Here is a 23,703-nt window from a genome sequence, read left to right on the forward strand (position 1 = left end):
GGCAGTTTGGAAACCCCTGTACAAACTGGCTCTATTTTACCTGAGTTGTCCCCCCTCCAGTGTGTACTCCGAAAGAGTATTCAGTGCAGCGGGGAACCTGGTCAGTGAGCGGCGAAGGAGGTTGCTCCCGAAAAATGTTGAGAAAATGATGTTTATAAAAATGAATTATCACTTATTCAATGAAGAGCAGGAATTGCCTCCAGAGATTATAACTGGACCTGTGATTGTGGAGTCCAGCGGGGACGAATTGATAATCTCTGAGAATGAGGAAGTACACACTGAAGGGGGCGAGGAATCAGAGGAGGAGGAGGAGGAGGATGATGATGATGATGATGAGTGACGATGACATCTTGTTACTGTAGAGCCAGTTTATACAGGGAGATATTATGAATTGTTTTATTTTTTGTGGGGGCCCAAACAAACCAATCATTTCAGCCACAGTTTTGTAGGCCCTGTCGCTGAAATGTTTGGTTTGTTAAAGTGTGCATGTCCTATTTTCGCAACATAAGGGTGGGTGGGAGGGCCCAAGGACAACTCCATCTTGCATCACCATTCATTATTCCTACTGCTGAGAGTCATTCATATGTGGGACTTGTCTTTTCAATGCATACAACTGTTTGCATTCCACTTGATTGCTGCACCTTCATGGGTGAGAATGTGATCTCCCTGACCTGGGGGACTCAGGGCTGGGGCAGGAAGGCTCAATTACACTTCTTTTTTTGGGCGGCTAACCTTTTTTTACCTGTCTGGTCTGGTGCCCACTGCTGAGAGTCATTTTTAATGAGGGAATTGTCTTTCAAATGCATATAGCTGTTTGCATTCCACCTCATTGCTGCACCTTCATGGGTGAGAATGTGATCTCCTTGACCTGGAGGAGTCAGGACTGTTGCCGGAAGGCTCAATTACACTTATTTTTGGCCGGCTACACTTTTTTTTACCTGTCTGGTCTGGTGCCCACTGCTGACAGTCATTTTTAATGAGGGTATTGTCTTTCAAATGCATATAGCTGTTTGCATTCCACCTCATTGCTGCACCTTCATGGGTGAGAATGTGATCTCCTTGACCTGGAGGAGTCTGGACTGTTGCCGGAAGGCTCAATTACACTTATTTTTGGCCGGCTACACTTTTTTTTACCTGTCTGGTCTGGTGCCCACTGCTGACAGTCATTTTTAATGAGGGTATTGTCTTTCAAATGCATATAGCTGTTTGCATTCCACCTCATTGCTGCACCTTCATGGGTGAGAATGTGATCTCCTTGACCTGGAGGAGTCAGGACTGTTGCCGGAAGGCTCAATTACACTTATTTTTGGCCGGCTACACTTTTTTTTACCTGTCTGGTCTGGTGCCCACTGCTGACAGTCATTTTTAATGAGGGTATTGTCTTTCAAATGCATATAGCTGTTTGCATTCCACTTGATTGCTGCACCTTCATGGGTGAGAATGTGATCTCCCTGACCTGGGGGACTCAGGGCTGGGGCAGGAAGGCTCAATTACACTTCTTTTTTTGGGCGGCTAACCTTTTTTTACCTGTCTGGTCTGGTGCCCACTGCTGAGAGTCATTTTTAATGAGGGAATTGTCTTTCAAATGCATATAGCTGTTTGCATTCCACCTCATTGCTGCACCTTCATGGGTGAGAATGTGATCTCCTTGACCTGGAGGAGTCAGGACTGTTGCCGGAAGGCTCAATTACACTTATTTTTGGCCGGCTACACTTTTTTTTACCTGTCTGGTCTGGTGCCCACTGCTGACAGTCATTTTTAATGAGGGTATTGTCTTTCAAATGCATATAGCTGTTTGCATTCCACCTCATTGCTGCACCTTCATGGGTGAGAATGTGATCTCCTTGACCTGGAGGAGTCTGGACTGTTGCCGGAAGGCTCAATTACACTTATTTTTGGCCGGCTACACTTTTTTTTACCTGTCTGGTCTGGTGCCCACTGCTGACAGTCATTTTTAATGAGGGTATTGTCTTTCAAATGCATATAGCTGTTTGCATTCCACCTCATTGCTGCACCTTCATGGGTGAGAATGTGATCTCCTTGACCTGGAGGAGTCAGGACTGTTGCCGGAAGGCTCAATTACACTTATTTTTGGCCGGCTACACTTTTTTTTACCTGTCTGGTCTGGTGCCCACTGCTGACAGTCATTTTTAATGAGGGTATTGTCTTTCAAATGCATATAGCTGTTTGCATTCCACTTGATTGCTGCACCTTCATGGGTGAGAATGTGATCTCCCTGACCTGGGGGACTCAGGGCTGGGGCAGGAAGGCTCAATTACACTTCTTTTTTTGGGCGGCTAACCTTTTTTTACCTGTCTGGTCTGGTGCCCACTGCTGAGAGTCATTTTTAATGCACATCAGGGTCAGGATCAGGCACATCATAATTAATAATCAATCAATCATAATCAATCAATCATAATCAATCAATCTATCATAATCAATCAATCATAATCAGAATCAAGCCTGGGCGGCTGCAATTAAAGTTCTTTGTGGGCGGCTAAAGTTTTTTTTAGTTTTCCAGTTACTGCAGTTTTATACATAGCTTGGTTTTTGTAAGTTGAAGACTTGTCAGTGCAATTTTCTTTTACAATATCCTTTATCTTTGCATGGACTTTGTGTATTTGGTTAGCATTCTGAGGTGTACACTGACTGCCTTCACCTTGAGCATGATCAGTTTCTGAAGCGGCAAAAATCCTTTTGTTTTGAAGATAGTCACTTTCTTTGCCGTTAGTTGTACAGGCTGACCTACTAACAGACACAGTTGCTTCGGAACAAGTTGTTGGAAATTTTTTAGGAGATAAAGCTGTACAAACCTTCTGGCCCCCCTTTTCAATTTTTAATTGATTTGCAAACATTTTGTAGTATTTGTCATATGTGCATAGCCTTTTAGAGAGAACTGCTTTTTCCTCATCAGATAACCTTTGTAATGATTTGACCTTTGCATCTCTCTCCTTTTTATTTAATGACAAGAACGATGAATACTTCTTTAATTTCTTCATCAACTGTTCTTTATTCATGAAATGGTCCGATAAAGCCTTTCCTCAAAACTTAAGTAAAGTTATGTTTCCTTGATAATACTTTCACAGCTCACAAAATTCTCATCACTGGCTTCCTTTTCTTTGCCACTTGATACCTTGTTTTCACAATAAAGATTGATTTATTTTTGATGACCAGTTGGGTACAATTAGTTACACATCTTTTTGGGCGGCTAAACTTTTTTGGGGGAGGCTGCATTTAAACTTCTTTGGGGGCGGCTGCAATTAAACTTCTTTGGGGCACAGGGGCACAGGGGGTATCCTGTAGTGGGCTGCCACACATTTTTTTAAATATGGATCTTTCAGCACAGAGACAAACTGCACATCAGGGTCAGGATCAGCCAGGTTGTTAAACGGGGTTTCGACCACTGTTGGAGCACTCCTCTTAAAGTAATCTTTTCACGAGCGTCCATCACTTTGATAGGCTTGTCTCCTGCCATGATCTGTTGCTTATTCGAATTCAGCATTTCACGGGCGTCCTGCACTTTACCCCTTATGCGGAAGCGAGCATCTTTGGCCACCAACTTTTCACGGGCATCTTTTATCCCTAGTTTTTGGCGTGCATCAGTCACACCAATTTTCTGACGAGCATCAAATGTTCTCTGAAAACTGGTGGCAAGTGGACGATTGTTCACAGATGGTTGGAGTCTGGATCTCACGTTTCCTATACCTCCCCTGTTACTGACCCTGCGGTACATCCCGGTGCCCACGGACATTCCCCGTTTCCTGATCAGTTCATCCAGCGACACGTCGGCCATATTCCTCCAACCACACAGCTGCTATATCTAATTTGATAAAAATAAAAATAATACTTGTGCTGTGTGGGACTGTAAAAAAGAATTCCATGCTGCTTGTGCACTGACGTCTGCCACTGAGTGCCACGGCCAAGCAGTACCTAATAAGAAAATTAATTATTATAAATTCTGCTGGTGCACAATACTAGTATTGCTGACGTATCTACCTGTCTTGTGCCTAGTACTACTGTCTTATCTACCTGTCTGGTGCCTAGTACTGCCATATCTACCGTCTGGTCTGGGGCTCACTGCCTAATACTGCCGTATCTACCTGTCTGACCTGGGGCTCACTGCCTAATACTGCTGTACCTGTCTGGTCAGGGGCTCACTGCCTAATTTTTTTTGGAGCCTTGAGACTTTTAGGGATGCTGTACTAGCCGACACCTTTAGGTGGACTCTGGTCTGTCTTGTATCAAGCACAGTGGTCTCATGTGCATGAGATTGTTCTCTGTCCTCTTTTAAAATTGTGTCACCATCTTCATGGGTGAGAATGTGATCTCCCTGACTTGGGGGAGTCAGGGCTGGGGCAGGAAGGGTACAGGCTGAGTGGGGGTAGGGCACCCTTGTACTCTGCTGCTTTTGCCGGCTCCGGCCGGTAGCGTCTCCCTGGTGTCACGGCTGGCACTCTGCAGGGCCTCCCTCTTGCCTTCCTCATGATGCTGGCTGCTGGCTCTCTCTGTGTGCGCTGCTGTCCATCACCGCCGGGTCTCCTGCACGGAAACGCTGCCCGGCTCTCTCCTCTCTAGCGGGTCTCACTTCTGCACGCTTCCAGGCTGCGCACTCTGCTGCTCTCCTCTCTGTGGATCTTTAGGGTGCCCAGCCTGTCTTCTCTCTCTATGCACGTGTCATCCTCTCTCACGCTGCTGCAAACCCTCCTCCGGCACAGTTTCATTTCACCTCTGACCTCTCCTTTTGCGCTCCTGTGCCAGTGCCCCTGTAACGGTGTGGTGCAAAATAGTACCTGAATCTGGAGCTGATTACGGCGGCAGCTTCTGGATTCCTCACGGCTTCTTCGGGAGAACCTGTGGCAGGGAATGGCACAACCCAAGGAGAACCCACAAAAGACAAGGCTACTACGGCTAGCAGCAACAAATATTTATTAAAAGGAGATATGTAAATGGGTTGCTGCAATACACTCACGTACTTATGCAAAACAGTCACTTTATATCATTCAGTAATTAAAGCTATAACTAATCAATGACCAGATTAAAGAGAGAACGATTACGCAATAAATTACATCACAACAATAACAATATGACAGAATAATATTACGTCACAACATGTCCGCCAAGTGGCGCTATGCACCCTATATACACTGCGCGGTAGTCCCTGGTGCAAAACAACACAGTTCCTGAATTTGAATAACGGTCCCGCGAAGGAAATCCTCACAAGGTGATTAGGCCATAACTTAGTGTGCACACTACTTTTATGTATAACAAAAGTGATCAAAAATCCTCTCTAAGAGGGGCAGGCAGATTCCCATCCCTTAGGGCAATCTCCTGTATCAGAGGCAAACAGGCAGTCCTGTTAGTGGGGGTATCCAACACCCCAGTACCTGAACAATCAGCTGCAGTTGCCAGCTCCTGCTGGTCACGACTCCTGGCTGGCCACTGCCTGTCTTGGGTGCTGTGTGGTCCTCTGGGTGACTCCCAGATGGGCGGCAATGTCCCTCTCTGCCTAGTTCCGTGCTGTAGGTCTCTGCAGTCACTCCTACTTGGCTCTATCTCCCTTCACATGCTGCTCACCCCTTCTTCTGGTCAGCAGTGCTGGCTGTCATTAACTGCTGGGTCCTTGCTCCCAGTGCCTGGTCTCAGATGTGTGCTTCTCTCTGCACAGCATCTCTGTCTGCATGCTTCCTGGCTCAGGATACAAGCTCTTCACCCCTCTGCACACTTTCTCTCTCTCTCACACACTGCTGCTGGGATCACCTCTGACCTCCCAGCTTCCTGTCTCATGTGCAGGGGAGCTGGGACACTAGGACACTAGCTGAGTCTGTTAACTCCTCACAGACCTGCAGCTTCCACAAGCAAAGGAGGTTTTCCTCTGAGCAGCATTGGCTGCAATTAAAATCTCTTTGGGGGCACAAGAGTACACCAGGGGTGGACTGCCACACTCCCTGGGCAGCCAATCAGGGGGGTGTCAGGCTCCCTGCACGTGGACTGAGCTGGGACTGTTTAACCCCTCACATCCCTGCAGTTCTCCTCTGAGCAGCATTGGCTGCAATTAAACTTCTTTGGGGGCACTCCAGGGGCACAGGGGGTATCCTGTTGGGCTGCCACACAAGCCCATTCACATTTTTTGAAATATGGCTATCCACAGGTTGTTCAGTCTGCCATTTGAGATTGGGATCTTTCAGCACAGAGACAAACTGCACATCAGGGTCAGGATCAACCAGGTTGTTAAACGGGGTTTCGACCATGAATCAATCACATCAAAAAATTAATTAATAATCAATCAATTATAATCACAATCAAGCCAGATAGGGGTCTTGTTAAATATTAAACTGACCAAAACAGATACACACACAACTAATACTGCCTCATCTACCTGTCTGGTCTAGTGCCCACTGCCTAGTACTACCGTATCTACCGTCTGGTGCCTAGTACTTCCTAGTACTGCCTTATCTACCGGTCTTGTGCCTAGTACTGCAGTATCTACCGTGTGGTGTCTAGTACTGCTTCATCTACCTGTCTGGTCTGGTGCCCACTGCTGAGAGTCATTCGTATGAGGGACTTGTCTTTTAAATGCATACAACTGATTGCATTCCACTAATGAGAGTAATTGATTGCTGCACCAATCGCCCACTGCTCCTCGGCTGCACTGTGTAAACAGTGCACAATCAAGCCAGATAGGGGTCTTGGTGCTTGTTTTGAGGTTGTAGCAGGGGAGTGCAGCTACGAGTCGTAACACCTTGAGAGAAGATCAGTACTTCTCTAACGGCAAAGGACATCCTCCTCGACAGAGCGCACAGCTTCACGAGGGACGCATGTGAAGCAGTGAGCAAAGGGAACACCCGCCTAGCGAGCCAGATCACCTGAATCCACCCTAGCGATCAATAGAGTTACAGAAGTCGCAGCCAGATAGAACTCTTCCAGCTGCCACCTAGTCATTGATTAGCCCCCTCCACTCCACCCATTAGGCAATGATTGACGAGACGAATGGTAATAATAAATAATAAATGAATCACCAAATTAAAAATCAGATGAAATTAATTATAAAAATAATCATAATCACAATCAAGACAGATAGGGGTCTTATGAAATATTAAACTGACCAAAACAGATACACACTCTGCACCATCGAGCAGGTGATCACTGACATGCCAGGTGCAACGGTCTTTAGCACCCTGAATGCCAAGTGTGGGTTTTGGCAGATCCCTCTGGACAGAGCCTCTTCCATGCTTACTGCCTTCATGACCCCTATTGGGTGCTACGTCTTCCTACGCATGCCCTATGGCATCACCACGGGCAGCGAAGTTTTCCAGCGCTGCATGGAGCAACAGTTCGCTGGCTCTCCCTTTGACATCATCGCTGTCTGCATCCTCCTTATCTGCACAGCCGGGTCCATCAGTTACTGCCACTGCTGCAACCAATGCTAGTGATGGTTACGCATGCCCTATGGCATCACCACGGGCAGCAAAGTTTTCCAGCGCTGCATGGAGCAACAGTTCGCTGGCTCTCCCTTTGACATCATCGCTGTCAGCTTCCTCCTTATCTGCACAGCCGGGTCCGTTAGTTACTGCCACTGCTGCAACCAATGCTAGTGATGGTTTACATTACATTACATCTTCCATCTGCCACCTTAAAATTGATTAGCCCACTCCCCTACACCCATTAGGCAATGATTTAAGAGACGACTGGTAATAATAAATGAATAATAATCACAAAATTAAACAATCAGATTACATTATCACACAATCAAGCCAGATAGGGGTCTTGTTGGATGTTAAAGTGATCGAAACAGTTACACACTTGCAGACAAACTCTGTGCTGCACAAAATGCCCACCGCTCCTTGGCTGCACATGGTAAACAGTGCATGATCAAGCCAGATAGGTATCTTTTATGGGCCTATTTTTTTAAACTGCCATCATGTCTGCCGCTGCAGTGCCACTCTTACATGAGCCACGTGTTTGTGCCGCACACTTGTGTGGCTTAGCATAGTTATCCAGCTACCTCAGTGCAAACTTTGGCAATAAAAACAATATTGTGAGGTGTGAGGTGTTCAGAATACACTGGAAATGAGTGTAAATGAATGTTATTGAGGTCAATATAGTGTAGGAGCAAAAAAAACACAAAATTCTGCAATTTTTGCTGTTTTTAGGCTTTTTTAACAAAAAAATCAGAACCCAAAACCCAAATAAATCCAAACACAAAACACTTAGGAGGTGTTTTGCCAAAACCCATTAGAACCCAAAACCTCAAGGTAATCAGAACCTAAAACCCAAAACCCAAAACCCGAAAAGTGGCCGGTGCACATCTCTACTAGTAACAAGGGATATCAGTGGAAGAGCCACCTATACAGAACTTAGCATCTGCTTTTGAATTAAGGGGAATACTACCTATACCCTAGGGATTCAAACAGTGATTTGATATTGAGGGTCATATTTATCACAATTTGCAGCGTAGCTGTGGATGGATTATGATGAATTCCCCCCAGTCTGCACTGCGATATATGAATACATTGCAGGGGATGTAGTAATTATGGCATTCAGGGACAATGCTTGTGAGAAAGCTCCATCTCAGCAAAACCAGTTATAGCAAAAGTGAGGGCATTTTACATAAAAAATATGTGTATGTCCATGCAAGCTCCACTGCCAAATATCACCACATCCACCTTTCCCATCCATGACAATCCCACCAGTAATTATACTTACCAGACCCAGGGATTACTGATCCAGGAGGGTAGCCGGGCATCAGATCCTGTGTTCATGCTGTAATTCCCATTGCTGTAAAGTGAACTGCAGCTTCACAGCGACACTTTACTGCACCGGGGTTCACAGCAGGTCCAATGATTGACAGCCCTCCTCCGATCACTGATCTCTTGGTGATTAACACTGCCAGTGAAAGGTTTTGGTAATATGTGCATAGATGTTTGACCACAAGGGCATCCAGTAAAGCATCTCTGCGTGTGGCTGTGGATGCGCACAGGTTGTGTCTGGTGTGTCTATGCACAATCTAATCTCCAGCACCCCCATCACAAGAGCCAGCTCTCTCCCCGGTGCTGCTGTCCAGTAGCTGACTGGGCAACACAGTGAATGGCAAGCAGCAGCACCGACATCAGGAAGCTCATAGCACTCCCCTGTGACAGTGGATTCTAAAAAGGGGGCTGGGCTACCATGGCAGATGTGTATGGGTCTTAGCCAACCATGATACTGAGTGCACTTCTTACCGACTATGATACTGAATGCACTTATTACCTACAGTACCATGATACTGAGTGCACTTCTTACCTACTATGATACTAAATGTTCTTATTACCTACCATGATACTAAGTGCATTTCTTATCCACCATGATACTGAATGCACTTATTACCTACCATAGTACTAAGTGCACTTATTACCTACCATGATACTCGGTGCACTTATTACCTACCATGATACTAGGTGCACTTCTTACCTACCATGATACTGAGTGCACTTCTTACCTACCATGATACTGAGTGCACTTCTTACCTACCATGATACTGAGTGCACTTCTTACCTACCATGATACTGAGTGCACTTATTACCTACCATGATACTAGGTGCACTTCTTACCTACCATGATACTAGGTGCACTTCTTACCTACCATGATACTGAGTGCACTTCTTACCTACCATGATACTGAGTGCACTTCTTACCTACCATCAGCAATAAAAAAGAGAAGTTGAATTTTCTGACTTTGGGTTTTGAACAGTCTGTATTTAATAGAAGTGGACCTGCGTCAGAAGTGACAGGCGCTCCTTACGTGAGTCTGTTTGATAATAAATTATTTAGCAAAATAATAAAAAACCCACAGTACACATGTGACTTAAGTATACAAATGAATGTATTGGACCTAGTCAATCAAAAGTATTCAATTTCTTTCCTTGCTTTTTCTGTTCTTACAGTTTTTATAACTGGGAAACCCATGTTTCAACTTCAAACGTAAGTCCAAATTACCAAGTGATTGCTGAAAATTCATCTGGATTACTGTTTAAAAATAAGAGGGACAGGAAAATACTAAACGTGGATCCTAAGGTAAATATTTTTCTCAGTGCAAAGCGGCAATTTTCACTTCTCTTCTCACATTACCATATGTTTTAAGGATTCCGTACTGTTTTTACTGCCTGTGTTTCATGACTTTACAAGTGGTATCACTTAGCAACTCGAGGACTAATATTGTCACTCCTTTGTGTGTTTATATATTTAAGGATCTGTTTGAAATGAGGGATCTGTATGGTCTTTTAAAGCTCAGAGGTTCATTGTTCATGGCTCAGTCACACGTATAAAGTTGTATTCCCTGTTATTTTAGGTTGTGTTTAAGGGAATCCATCATGGAACTTTCCTTTTTTTTGTTACTCACCTTTAAATTTACAGAAGTATCAGGTAGTTTATTAGAAAAGCAAATAAATGTCAGTTTTACAGTATTTTTAAACATTTTTTTAACTTACAATATAGTTTTAGTGATAAATGTTTCTTTTAAACTATATTCTGTGCCCTCTTTTTCCTTTCCAATGAACACGTCATCCCAAATAAAACTTCTTTGGTTCTTTTCAAACATCTTAATGATGTGTCTATCTGACTGCATGTTAAAACAGAACGGAACTTTTGCGAAGACTCTCCAGACGTTCCATAATAATCCAATTCACCAGGTAAACAATGCTCTGATCCTGTTTATTCTTCCTGTGTTACAATTGCAGTAGTCTCTGCTGACATAAATGTCAAAAACACATTTTAAGTCAACTATTTAATTCAGCCAAGCTTACTGGAATAAGGATGCAAAAGATGAGCGCAGAATAATTTAACTGATCCTATTGTATCTTAAGGTCTGTGCCCACATTCCACTTGTATAAGCAGCCCGTGCTATGGGCATATGTCTTTTGGCTTTTGGTGGTTGCATTGGTGGAGAGATGAAAAAGATCACAATGGTGCCTTGCAGGCAGCTTTAGTGGTGTAAACAAGCATGCGGACATGTTCAAAAAGTTATATGTGGTTCAGAGCAAATACCAAAAGAAATGTGACCTAAAGGACGACTGTGGAATCAACAATGTGCCTGGTTTGTGACTTGAGTCTTATAAACTGCTCTCTTGAGATTTTCATATATAACAGTCTCTAGTATTTGCAGAGAAGGGTGCACAAAACAAAAACAATCATTGGTAGAAAATGGCTTATGGGTGAGGTTAAACTAATAAGTAGGTGAAAGTTACTCAAATCAAAGATACCTGAAGTGGATTTACTGTAGCAGACTGCCATACCAGGTTATACTTTTACTCCTATCAGTGAAGAAAAGCATAGGCTACAGGTGGTACAGCAGGATTATAAAAACATTGGTGGTAAAGTCCCTGCTGTGACATACTGTACAGAATTGGCCTTTGGCATTAATGATATGAACCAATGGATCCATCCTGGCTGGTCAGCACAGGGGTCCATAGTTCCAGCTGGTGGTGGTCTAATAGTGCGACTAATGTTTCCTTAGCCCTATAATATCAACTCATCATAGTTTAAATGCTAAAGCCTGTCATAAATATTGTTGCCGACAATGTGCATTCCCTTTATGTGCACATTATATCCATTTACTTCAAGCTGGATAATATACTAGAGTAGGTCACAAAACACCAGTCAGCAAAGTTGGTTTCACAAAAATGACACCGGATCTCAATAATTAGAGAACCGTAGCGAGGTGGTAGAACTGGAGATTTGTAACATGAATGTACATCCGGCACATATGCAGCGGCTGTGTGATGCTAGCATGTTTCCACCATGTTGTTGGATCCACTATATGTTTTTCTTATGGACAATGGATTCTTGAGTGCTTGGTTCACTTCTATAAAAACTAAACCAAAATGTGTCCTCCTGCCAATCAGTACAAAGAGAAGGCAAGAGTTGTCACAGTCGTGGTGCACCACAGAGAAATTTCAACACTTAAAATTTAATAACTTTTATTAGTATATGTTAAAAAGAATAGCTGCGAAAATATAACAATACTACATATAACATAAAACAAAGACAAGTGAAATAATGTGCAGGTTAAAACTAGGGCACATGCGGCGTCCCTTAGCTCCAAAATCCCTTGAATTCACAATTTTATTAATTATTATTTACAATAATTATAACTGCCAATGATGTGGGCAAAATGGATAGTTCTGACGTTGATGGATAGCATCACTACCGCTGTCATGATGCCGCTGCTGTCACTAGCTACAACTGGACAGTCACAGTGTAATCCCCAACAATGATGATATTGTCTTGCCTTCTCTTTGTACCGTATATAAAATTGTCCAGTGGTAGCACACCCCCATGGTTTCATAGTGACTGCATTATATATACCCAACGGGGGGCCTCCTTCTCTTATATTTACACACATTTTTCTTGCCCTGTGCGTCTGACCAACCCCAACCCTGTATACTCCTGCCAATCAGGGTAGTCTGTTATGGTACACCCCTGTCCCTTCTTGATGGCTGTGAGTTTTAGCATAACAGAGAGTGGGTCTAATTCAGCATGGATCGCTCATCAGAGAATTTGCAGAGGACAGCGAGCTGAAAGCCGCTGCCCAGACAGAAAGGAAAAATGCCCCTTGCAAAATTGCAACTGATAGCGCGGTTTTGATCGCTAAGAACTTCCTTTAATTAATCAGGTCACCTCTCAGATACCTTTTACAAATGCATTGGTGAGAACACAATGAGGAAAGACACCACCAAACAGTTATGTCTCCAAAGCATTCTAAAGTTTATTGTGAACAGCTTACATATTTATATGCAGCCCTAGTTGGCCGCCCACACATATTCTGCCCAAAACAGGGCGTACAGTCTACAAAAATCCCCTTGTACATATGGTAACATAAAGGTTATTTCCAGTAAATGCTATGTTTAGCGTCCCCTATCTAATAGATGATTTCCACCGCCGATAAGCTCAGTGCCCCTTATAGTTTCATATAGCTTTGTGTTCACACCTGTGTGTCTGTTGAACTACAGTTTCCTTGCATATCTATCTTTGTGGTCACAGGCTGTCTAGTCTGACTTTGTGGTGAGTGCAAATTAGCTGACATATGATTCTTCTCTGAAACCAAAGTGCAGGGGCTTTCTCTTTGCAATTACAGGCTAATATGTTAAGAATTCTTTCTTATATTGAAGCATTATTGATTATTATAATAAAATACAATGCTAAGCGTATCTATATCTATCATTTCCCACCTCTTTATAATAATCAAACACTACAGAATTATCTGGTATTACAATATCTCTGCCCAACAAGTCTAAGCAATAACAGTCTACTCCAATGGCGCAAAAACATGGCTTTGTATCCACAAGCAGGATGCTACACCCCATCAAGTGAGTTGGTCCTTGGCTTTTTTTCAGTTGGTGGACTGTTGGCGCATCTCCATTAAGGTAGACTGCTGTTGGACTTTCTTTACCAGACTCTTCTGCAATGACTTGTATTTAGAGGATTCACATGCTTTCTTTATCCGTTTTTGACAGACTGAAAAACAACAAAGCAGTATCTTAAAACACAGATATAGTACGATTGCAATTCCAACAGCTTTTAAAAGAAAACATCAGTAAATTACTTTGTCTGGCTCGGGGCTTAGTAAATTATACATTTTTACTATCCAAACTTAACTTTCAGTAATGAGATGAAGTCCAAAATAATTGTTGTAATATTTCATTGCTTTTTAGCTTTTAGATCATGTCCATCATATTTAAAAATGTCATTGTAAAGTTCAGTAACATTGTCCATAAATTGTGCAAAATCAATAATCTCTTTTTGATTGTTCAAATAACCACCATTTCCATATATATGTATAGATATTTTCAAGGTGGTATCCATATGATTTTTACTGGAAAATCGATAAATGGAATATATTTCCTAATAACCGGATAAATGTCTCTTTTTAGATGTCGATTGACCTGTTAAAAGACTACATTCAACTCATCATGGGTTATTGTATAAAACTGGTATATATTCCCTTTATTCCCAAATAGCAAAATCTTCAAACTTTATTGGTAATCTCTTCAAACCATATTTCCCCCCAATATTATAAATATTGGTTTAGCATAAAGAAAAGAACATAATCAAACTATAGAACTATGGTGGAAACCATTATTCCTAACTGATAATTTTGAACTCTGGAACATTCATATGTAGTGTAAACTCAAATACTTTATCATTGCAATCTAAGGTGCATACGATAAACCGAAAACCTTTAAAATTATTTGCACATGATTCAGCAGAACATATGGCATATGCATTATAACAATTTTGTCGCAATATCCTACATAAACTTTTATCTTCTATGGCATTTCCTGGTAGTAGAAGTGTGTACATTCCTCTGTTTACCTAAAATCTAGTTTCATCTCACTTATAATTTTGTTGAAACAAAATAATGTTATCTTATATCAATCACAATCCTTTTTTTCCCCACAAATTTCCAAAAGTAACTATTTAGTTATTTCCTTATATGAAACATATGGTGACATTGGCATGTTATTACTCATCAATGGTGTGTTAATGCATACTCAACAATCAGTTGCATTTGTCACCTGTCCATACAGTGAATGATACCGTCGACTTAGATATTCTTTTGAATAATATACCATGTTTTCCATACATCATAGTATATCTTTCTCCTCTGGTGGGAGTACAATAATCAAATTCATCTTTCAAAGGGTGTTGTACCCTGTTCCTTATAAATATCCTTAAATGTTCTTGTTGATCTGCTTAGAAGGGACAAAGGAATTGGACTTAGTGAAATAACCCCTATCCATACTAATGGACAGGTACTCAGACCATGAACCTCGACTTGGCCCCTCTCCAAAGTAGATAATTATAAATACTGCAATGTCCATGATTACTCTACTCACGCAACTTGAATATTTTCCTTAACATTGTCCCGTAAGTATACAGTCAGTTATAAACAATGCTTTCCATCTTGATTGAAGAACTCTATTAAAGTTGTATGCACACAGCTTAGCCTTTGGTGATTTTTAAACTTGAACCTCTCACCGTTTTGCAATGAGACCTTCGAATCCAGGTAAATGTCCTTCTCAGCATCTTTCATAGCTGTATCTGTTGTCAGCAATACTTGCTAAGGACTGTCCCATCAATATGCAAGGGAACCCGAATGCAAGAAAGTTCTCACCATAACATGGTCTCCAGGCTGTGTATCGTGCTCTGGACCAAATGAAGAAGACGTTGGATCTCCTGTTGAACTCGACGAAGGTCTTGTAACTGCTTAAATAAGTGGATAACATATTGAACAGTCAAATGACGATGCAATTTTAAAGTCAGTCTTTGGATCAGTATCGTATCTGGTCTGCCATCTGAATTTATGTGGAGAGAGGTTAAACGGAGGCCCAGGTGTGGTATGAATACTATGAAGCACTAGTGCAGTGCTTCTGGTCATGCCACTCCTTTCTCCCTTGTAAGATACCTTCCTAACATATATACCTTTCTATATAAAGACATATGTATTTTTGATTCTATTCCCATCATTTCACACATTCTTTGAAAAACTTTCCCTATAATACCGTATGTGTTCCTTGGTCATTTTCTATGACACTTGACAAACCATATCTACATACCAATTCTTGCAAAATCTTTTTCTGGCAGTAAACTGCTCAATTTCAGACACTTCAGGCCATACCTCTAACATAAAAGCACTTTCATATACGTACATAAACCTTCTTTTCTGTAACTGAATAAAGTCAATAATATCGATTTGTAACCTCTACAAATGTGACAAATGTTTTATCTTCATTTATTTCATAAACACCCTTGTCTCTTAATTATTTCTTAAACAAATTATACTACTTTGCCATTTGGCTTTATTCATTTTTATAACTCTCGGTAATTATTTTGATGTTACTCTTTTATTTTCTGACTTTATCCAAATACACTATTATAACATCTAATAAATGTCTGTTTTTTTTTTTTTTTTAAGAGTTACTACTCCTTTTGATGCTCTTTCAGTAAATCAAACTTAATATAATAACAAAACAAAACAACAATTTTTGTTATATGAGTCATGACATGGGAGGGACCTCCCTGGTAATAATGTCAACCAACCAATCATTCGTTACCCCTAGAAAAAAGATCAATTTGTCTAATATGATCTTGGCATTAAATAACTGCAAACCTCCTATGTTTCATCAATTTTATTACAGTTTGTGATTGTGCATTAGGTGTACCTGAAACTACGCAATAACCTCTATGCTTCCAATCAACACCAAACTCTGGTACTAATACTAATGTTGACCCAGCAAATTTATTTCTGCAAATAAGACATGTTCTAATTAATGCTGCTAATGACCTCATCATGTGTAATTAACTCATTGATCTCTCTTCTTCCCATTCTATGGGCAGCATTCAACGTGAAAAATTCTCCGTGCATGGCGAGAGATTTTTTCTCTCGCCATGCACTCGCCCTGTTCCGGAAGGGCTCGCTGCCACTCCTGCTCCCACTATTCAATGTGGTTAAGACTCGCCGCCACTCGCGGCGAGTCTTAACCCCTGCAGCGGACGAGCGTCCGCGGCAGGGAGCTGGCAGGGAGCCGGGGGACGGTGGCAGCCAGGGAGATTAAAGTCTCCCTGGCTGCCCCAGAACATAAGTGGAGGGGAGGTGGGCTCCCCGGGACCCAGGCAGCACAAGCTGCCCCCCCCCCCCTATAGCTAGCGGGGGACCCAGTATTCACTGCACCCGATCGTGCATATGTAATGATCGGATGCAGTGAATATATGAATATCTAATGAGCGGCTCGAGAGCTCCGGCCCCCTGCTGGCTGCTCTGTGTAAAAAAAAATTACTATAAGCACATGAATAAAAATAACATGCCCCTTCACAGAAAAAAAATCCTGATTTTTTTACACCAAAATTTAAAAAAAAAACCTTTTAGTTTAAAAGTTCACAATCAAGTTCTCCATGAAAAGATGGAGAATTGCTACACTGAGAGACACGGCGAAAATCACTTAAAAAGACAGCGAAAATATCACATTGAATAGGGTGGTTTACTTTTGGAGAGCAAAATGCTCCTTCCAACGCGAAAACAGCACAAACTCGCCATAAAACAAGGCAAATTTTTCTCATTGAATACTGGCCTATATATATATATTCATCCCCCATTTGGGAAGAAGAAAACAATGCAGCTGGCCAAATAATGGTTTCTTAATAAACATCTACCTTTACTTAAAACATAACATAACAAGATGGGTGTAACCTTGAATGTTGTTTTCTGCTAGAACCTTGTATAAAACTCTACTTAAATGCATTTTACCCCTATGGCAGTTTCTTGTAATAGGTAAACTTCGATTGCAGCTTCAATGTTGGGCTTCATGGCAGCTGGAATATTACTGGTATACTTGATCCCTTTTGGGGTATATTGGAAAGTAACTTGCATGATGTTGAGGATATCAGCTCCAAGCAGATTCACTGAACATGTACTGTAGGTGAGGTTAAAAATTCATTAGGTACAGCTGTAAGTTCATCATTTACAAGCAGAGAAGTTGGAACAGTCTGACATTATTGCCTCTGTTAAGGGGAAAATCCTTCATTTTCATGTCTGACTGACAATCTGTTATACTATTGTCTTATGGTGAGGTTCTTTTGCACCAGATCAGGCTCGGCTGGTGCAGTGTCTCTAATCTGATCACATCTGTATTGCATTCTATATAACAACTGTTTGCCTGAAGCTGTAGTGTAGCGATTAGGAGGAGTGGGGGCTGCCTCAATTGCCCCTCTATCATCTTGTGCTTGTTGGGCACCTATGGTTTGAACAGTATTGAATTCACCTATTCCTATAGAGGCTTTAAGAATCTGTTCTAAGTCAACCCAACATGGTGTGTAAATAGTACACAGTTGTTTGATTCTCTTTTCAAATTTTGCTGGACTCTTTCTGATAGCTGGTAAATCATTTGCAATGCGCATAATATCTGAGGGAAACCATGGTATGTACTTTTCCTGTTCTACATTTTCTGCAACATAGTCAACATCATTAGGTCCTAAATTAGGTGTATGTCTAGGGTTAGGATGGCTATTCACCCTGACAGGCATTATTTGGTATTCATTACCAGGTATGTTAAATCTTGACTTTGGACTAGTATTGTAATCCCATAATCTCCTTTGCATCAAGTCAATATTACAAAATCGACCATTTTCACTGCCCTCCGATACACATACCTCACAAACAGGGCATTTTTGGTTTACATCTTTAAGGCTTAGTGTGTCCTCTGGTTTTTCTGAAACACTTAGAGTTTTCAAGGTGTCATTTGTTCTACATTTGTGGGCATTACTAATTGTGATGACCCCACAGCAACAATTTCAACATTGTCAACAGTATTATGTATTATTGGAACATACGGTGGTGGCATTATATCAGTCATAAAATCTTCCTGTTCAGACCTTTTTTCCTACATCAATTTCTTGTGAAACAATTTGCTATATTTGTACAGTGTCTAAATAACCCTTCTTCCTCTGTAACCAATGACCGTCTGTGACTTGGAATCTTTTCCAAGACTGCTGTGGATCTAATGTCCCTTCCTTGGGAAAATTAGCCCTCTTAAAAAGGTATAAATGTTTTTAATACCTTTTCCTATCTTCCCGTTCCGCAACAACTTCTGTAGGTGAGCGCTCCTGTATCTTATTCCCGTCCCCTCCCATAGGGGTAATTAAGCCGTATGGGTATTGGCCGTATCCAATTGCGGTGAAGCGGGATGTATAGTTGTGCGGGAAGTAAACTGTGTATCACTGACTGGGTTTTGTTTGGACACTGACTTTCTCAATCTCTTCTGTTTAATTTGTCTGGGTTTAACATTAGGAAGATATCCTACATCTATGATATTTGAAATCTTAACACCGTATTTAATTTTTGTTAATTCTTGAAAACTTTTAGGACAAATTGTTGGTATATTGCAATGATTAATGGGCCATTTGTCTAAACATGAAGTATATGATAGAAATATATATCCTGACAATAATTCTGCATTCAAATGACATCCCACAATAACAACAAACGCTGTTAAAACCTTTTCCTTTTCTGAAATGGTTATCTTAAAAGGTGTTCTATTTTGTAAAACACTGGTTAAAGTTGCATAATAACTGAAACTGGATACTGGTTTATACCACAACACAATGCTGGTTGTACAATGGGTACAAGTGCCTATAGGGTAAAGGCAAGAACTTGGATCAGTCATTCAACCACGTTGGACTTATACAGACATGACTATAATTCGATCAATTGTAAAGGCTGAGCTGGTACGGTCCCGTAGGAACATCCAGGGGCCACCATTGACAAGAGACAGGTCAAGCCTATGGTAGGAAGTGCCAAGGGTGGTCTTTGAGTACCTATGGACTAATTAACAGCCCTTATACACTTTAACTCATTTGATTTAAACTTTAAAACAATTTTTTTTTGAACGTTTACTTGACACAGACACGAGACCACAAACTGTCGACTGAGGCGGCAGGCGGACCAATACCTCAGTGTCCAGTGTCCAGACCCCGTAAAGGCTGGTCCAAACTTTCAAATACATATAAAACATATAAACATACATGTATATATCAGCAATGTAGTCTATTATATCTTGAAAATGAAATAATAACAATACAACTACAATACAACTCAAATAACCTAGGGTGTGTGACCAGTTAATTGGGTTACTATAATGACAGCAAGGAAAGACAGGAAATGTATAGTTTTCTACAAAATACTAGATGAAAATCAAAGAGTCCGACTTGAGTAAATAGACTGAAATCAATCCTTTACTCACCCGGGTTGTGTCAGTCAGAGTCTCCGAGATCCCTCCAGTTCAGAAGTGTGCCATTAGATGTCGATCCTTTGATGTGTCATCCCGGCAAAGAGCCCCCATATTGATAGCGCGGTTTTGATCGCTAAGAACTTCCTTCAATTAATCAGGTCACCTCTCAGATACCTTTTACCAATGCATTGGTGAGAACACAATGAGGAAAGACACCACCAAACAGTTATGTCTCCAAAGCATTCTAAAGTTTATTGTGAACAGCTTACATATTTATATGCAGCCCTAGTTGGCCGCCCACACATATCCTGCCCAAAACAGGGCGTACAGACTACAAAAAATCCCCTCGTACATATGGTAACATAAAGGTTATTTCCAGTAAATGCTATGTTTAGCGTCCCCTATCTAATAGATGATTTCCACCGCCGATAAGCTCAGCGCCCCTTATAGTTTCATATAGCTTTGGGTTCACACCTGTGTGTCTGTTGAACTACAGTTTCCTTGCACATCTATCTTTGTGGTCACAGGCTGTCTAGTCTGACTTTGTGGTGAGTGCAAATTAGCTGACATATGATTCTTCTCTAAAACCAAAGTGCAGGGGCTTTCTCTTTGCAATTACAGGCTAATATGTTAAGAATTCTTTCTTATATTGAAGCATTATTGATTATTATAATAAAATACAATGGCTAAGCGTATCTATATCTATCACAACTACATTACAAATAGAGACATTTTTCAGAATCAGAATCAGCATTATTGGCCAGCTGACATCCGGCTATGTCAGCTGTCCGCCAATGTTCCCTCTAATTTTACGAAGGCTTTGTGCAGAAAAAGATATTGGCTGTGCAACTTTGGAAGGAAATGTACATTTTTGTGCGTCACATAACGTATACAGGCCTAGGTTTCGAGTTCTGTTGAGTTAATAAAGCAATTTGAATGTTTACAGACTTCACACACCACACATATAGACTATAGCAGTGATTTTCAACCTTATTAAACTCGTGGCACACTAAAACAAGATTTTAACCTCAGTTGTAATGTCTGTGCGCGGGCTCGGGCTCGGCGAGTTGTGTGCGCGCGCACACGCGCACATCTTAGAGGGAACACTGCTGTCCGCCCCCACACATGAGTCACGGCCGGATTACCATACATACACCCAGCGTTTTCATGGGAACGCCCATGAAATGCGGGGCGTACGCATATGGTAATGAGCCCAAACAGCCCTTCACGGCCCTCTCCATCCCCTGGTCAGATTGTTCTGACCGATCGTTTTCTGTACGGAATTCACGACGTATTCAGACATGCGCAGAAAAGCCTCTGCACATGCACAAACACAAAACATCGGCCATCCGACTCAATCAGAATAAGGGCCTATGTGAACATTCACATCAGTCCTTGCCGCAGTGGAGCTTACAATCTATATTCCCTACCACATGTACATGCACACACAGACATTCTAGGGTTAATTTTGTTGGGAGCCAATTAGCCTACCAGTATATTTTTGGATTGTGGGAGAAAACCCACGCAAGCACAGGGAGAACATACAAACTCACACACAGTTAGGGACAGATATGCGCAAAATGTTTTACGAAAATCGAAACCTGTAATAGTGTGTGATTTGCGGTAAAGATCACAAGTTTTGCTGTGACCAAGATTGCTCTGACTACGATGGTTCATAAAATCAACTACTGCACTATTATTGTGTATAATATTACCTAAAGGTGCCCATCCACACACGTGAGATGTATCTCAGCAACTGGTTGCATGCAATTTGCTTCCAATGTAGGTGGGACCTTCCTGGAGGTCAGATTGCATATGATACATTGTATGCGGCCCTTTTGCATGCAATGTATCTCATGCGATCCTATTAGGACTGAATAAGCTGAGACAAATCTTTGTGGCAGTCAGTGAGAGCTGCGATTGAGATGTGAGGTGCATGGGAGCATGCATCGCAGTCGCACCAAAACCACCTGCGATGTGCCAGTTTTCATGAGATCTATCTCACCAATGTGTCTCAATCGCATGAAAGCTGGCCAGATTGCACCGGTGTATGGGCACCTTTAGGCACTACTATGGTTCAGAAAATATACTAGGACACTATTATGGGCATGAAAGTAATAACTGCAACAGAGAGGTGTCTCTCAAGAATCATAGGGACAGGGACAGGGAGAGTATGTTGCTCTGGGACCCACATAGTTTTGGTTATGCCCTGGAAAAAAAGCTAAATATATTTACTGATAGTTCTGTTTACTTAAATGAAATGAACTGGTAGGATTGCAGATAGGATGTTTATTCTGCCTTCATCATAACAGGTTTATTACTCCATCCATCACGCAAACATGCAGAGTATTGACTGTCTTATAGCAAACCAGAGAATAGAGATAAACTCAGCCATCATTAAGTCCATATGGAACGTAATACCTTTAGAGCACCGCTATACATGAAATATCTGTCAGTACACCAGATAAACTAAACTAAACATTTTTCATTTGTTTTCTTCCTCCTAGAAGAATGATTAATCTCCTGTTTATTTGTTCTTCTGACTGGCTGGCTTGATAAATGTCCATGTAATGAATTCCATTCTTTATTAAACTGTAGCAACATTTGTTCAATAGTTACCTAATAATAAAGCCTAACTACATCAAAGGCTGTGGAAATTTAATAAGACAATGTTGGAGGTTGCCAAGGACAGTTTCTGTGTGTTGTGATTTATATGAAGATGCCACTTATTATTAAATGACAATCATACAGTGAAGCAATCACTAGTATTTAGTTTGGGTCTGCCAATGTGGTGCATTTTGTGGCTCCTGTTTGCCTTCCTATTTACCTTTTGTTACTGCGGTGCACAAGATAAATTATTATTATTCATATGGTCCCACAAGGGTTCCGCAGCACCGAAAAAATTATATAAACAAATGAGCAAAGCAATTTAATAATGACTTACAGTACAAGACAATGCAGGGTACTTGTGTATTATCACGGCGCCCCCGATTTCCATCGCAGGGCATTGTACAACCACAAATCGTGTCGCATCGCATGCCAGGCCATATGATCGATGCGATGCGATGTGACGCGATTATACCCGATTTTTAATTGTACAGGCACCCAGATGCCTGATTCCTATTTTAAATGCCCCCCCAGACCCGGTTTTACATTGTACACCCACCATGATGGGTAATGACTATGTTCAAATGTCCCCCCATTATTAACGCCACCCCACTATCAACGGCAACCCAAAGCGTCGCGAGCGCAGCGAGCCCGCAAGAGGCGGCGGTACCTGTCCTCCGACCTTTTCATACCCCCACTATCCACGTCAGCGTGGAGTTGATTTTATATAGTGGTGAGCGCAGCGAGCCCCGCGAGGGGACGCGTAATACTTGTGAAGTAATGCGTGTCCCCTCGCCACGCTTCGGGTTCGGTGGCTCGCTGCGCTCGCCACGCTATATAAAATCAACTCCACGCCGACGTGGATAGTGGGGGTATGAAAAGGTCGGAGGACGCACCGCCGACCCTCGCGGGCTCATTGCGCTCGCTGCGCTCGCCACGCTTCGGGTTTGCGTTGATAGTGGGGTGGCATTAACAATGGGGGGGCATTTAACATTGTCAATACCCATAAGGGTGGGGATACAATTAAAAATCAGGTCTGTGTGGGCATTTAACATTGAAATCGCGTCGCATCGCATGCCATATTAAACAACGCGATATTAAAATTGTACACTCATCCCGGGAAAAGCCTCAGATCGGGTCCATCGCATGCCATCGCATACCTTAATTAGTGGTATGCAATGCGACGCGAGGGGCGCCGTGATAATGCACAAGTACCCAATGCAGGATAAGTACATGGTACTGTATATAAACATTGCTGAATCGGCGATAATAATGCTGAATGTCTGTGTAAACTGCATCACTTTACAGAGAGTATTTTAGTTGTTCACGTCAGTCACTG

At 41.9% G+C, this 23,703-nt stretch overlaps 1 protein-coding gene across 2 annotated transcripts in view; it reads left to right on the forward strand.

Moving 5' to 3' along the window:
* CFAP299 (cilia and flagella associated protein 299) overlaps nucleotides 1-23,703 on the forward strand; it is a 426,508-nt gene that overhangs the window by 394,358 nt on the left and 8,447 nt on the right. The window contains exons 5-6 of one of the 2 annotated variants that reach the window (XM_083157702.1): nucleotides 9,921-10,050; nucleotides 10,611-10,664. In XM_083157702.1, the coding sequence (XP_083013828.1) occupies nucleotides 9,921-10,050; nucleotides 10,611-10,664 (184 nt within the window). The remainder of the gene's footprint in view (nucleotides 1-9,920; nucleotides 10,051-10,610; nucleotides 10,665-23,703) is intronic. The other variant, XM_083157711.1, reaches the window with a different exon arrangement.

The sequence above is a fragment of the Crinia signifera genome, chromosome 1 (genome assembly GCF_055691185.1).
Source record: "Crinia signifera chromosome 1, ASM5569118v1, whole genome shotgun sequence".
Classification (NCBI taxonomy): Eukaryota; Metazoa; Chordata; class Amphibia; order Anura; family Myobatrachidae; genus Crinia; species Crinia signifera.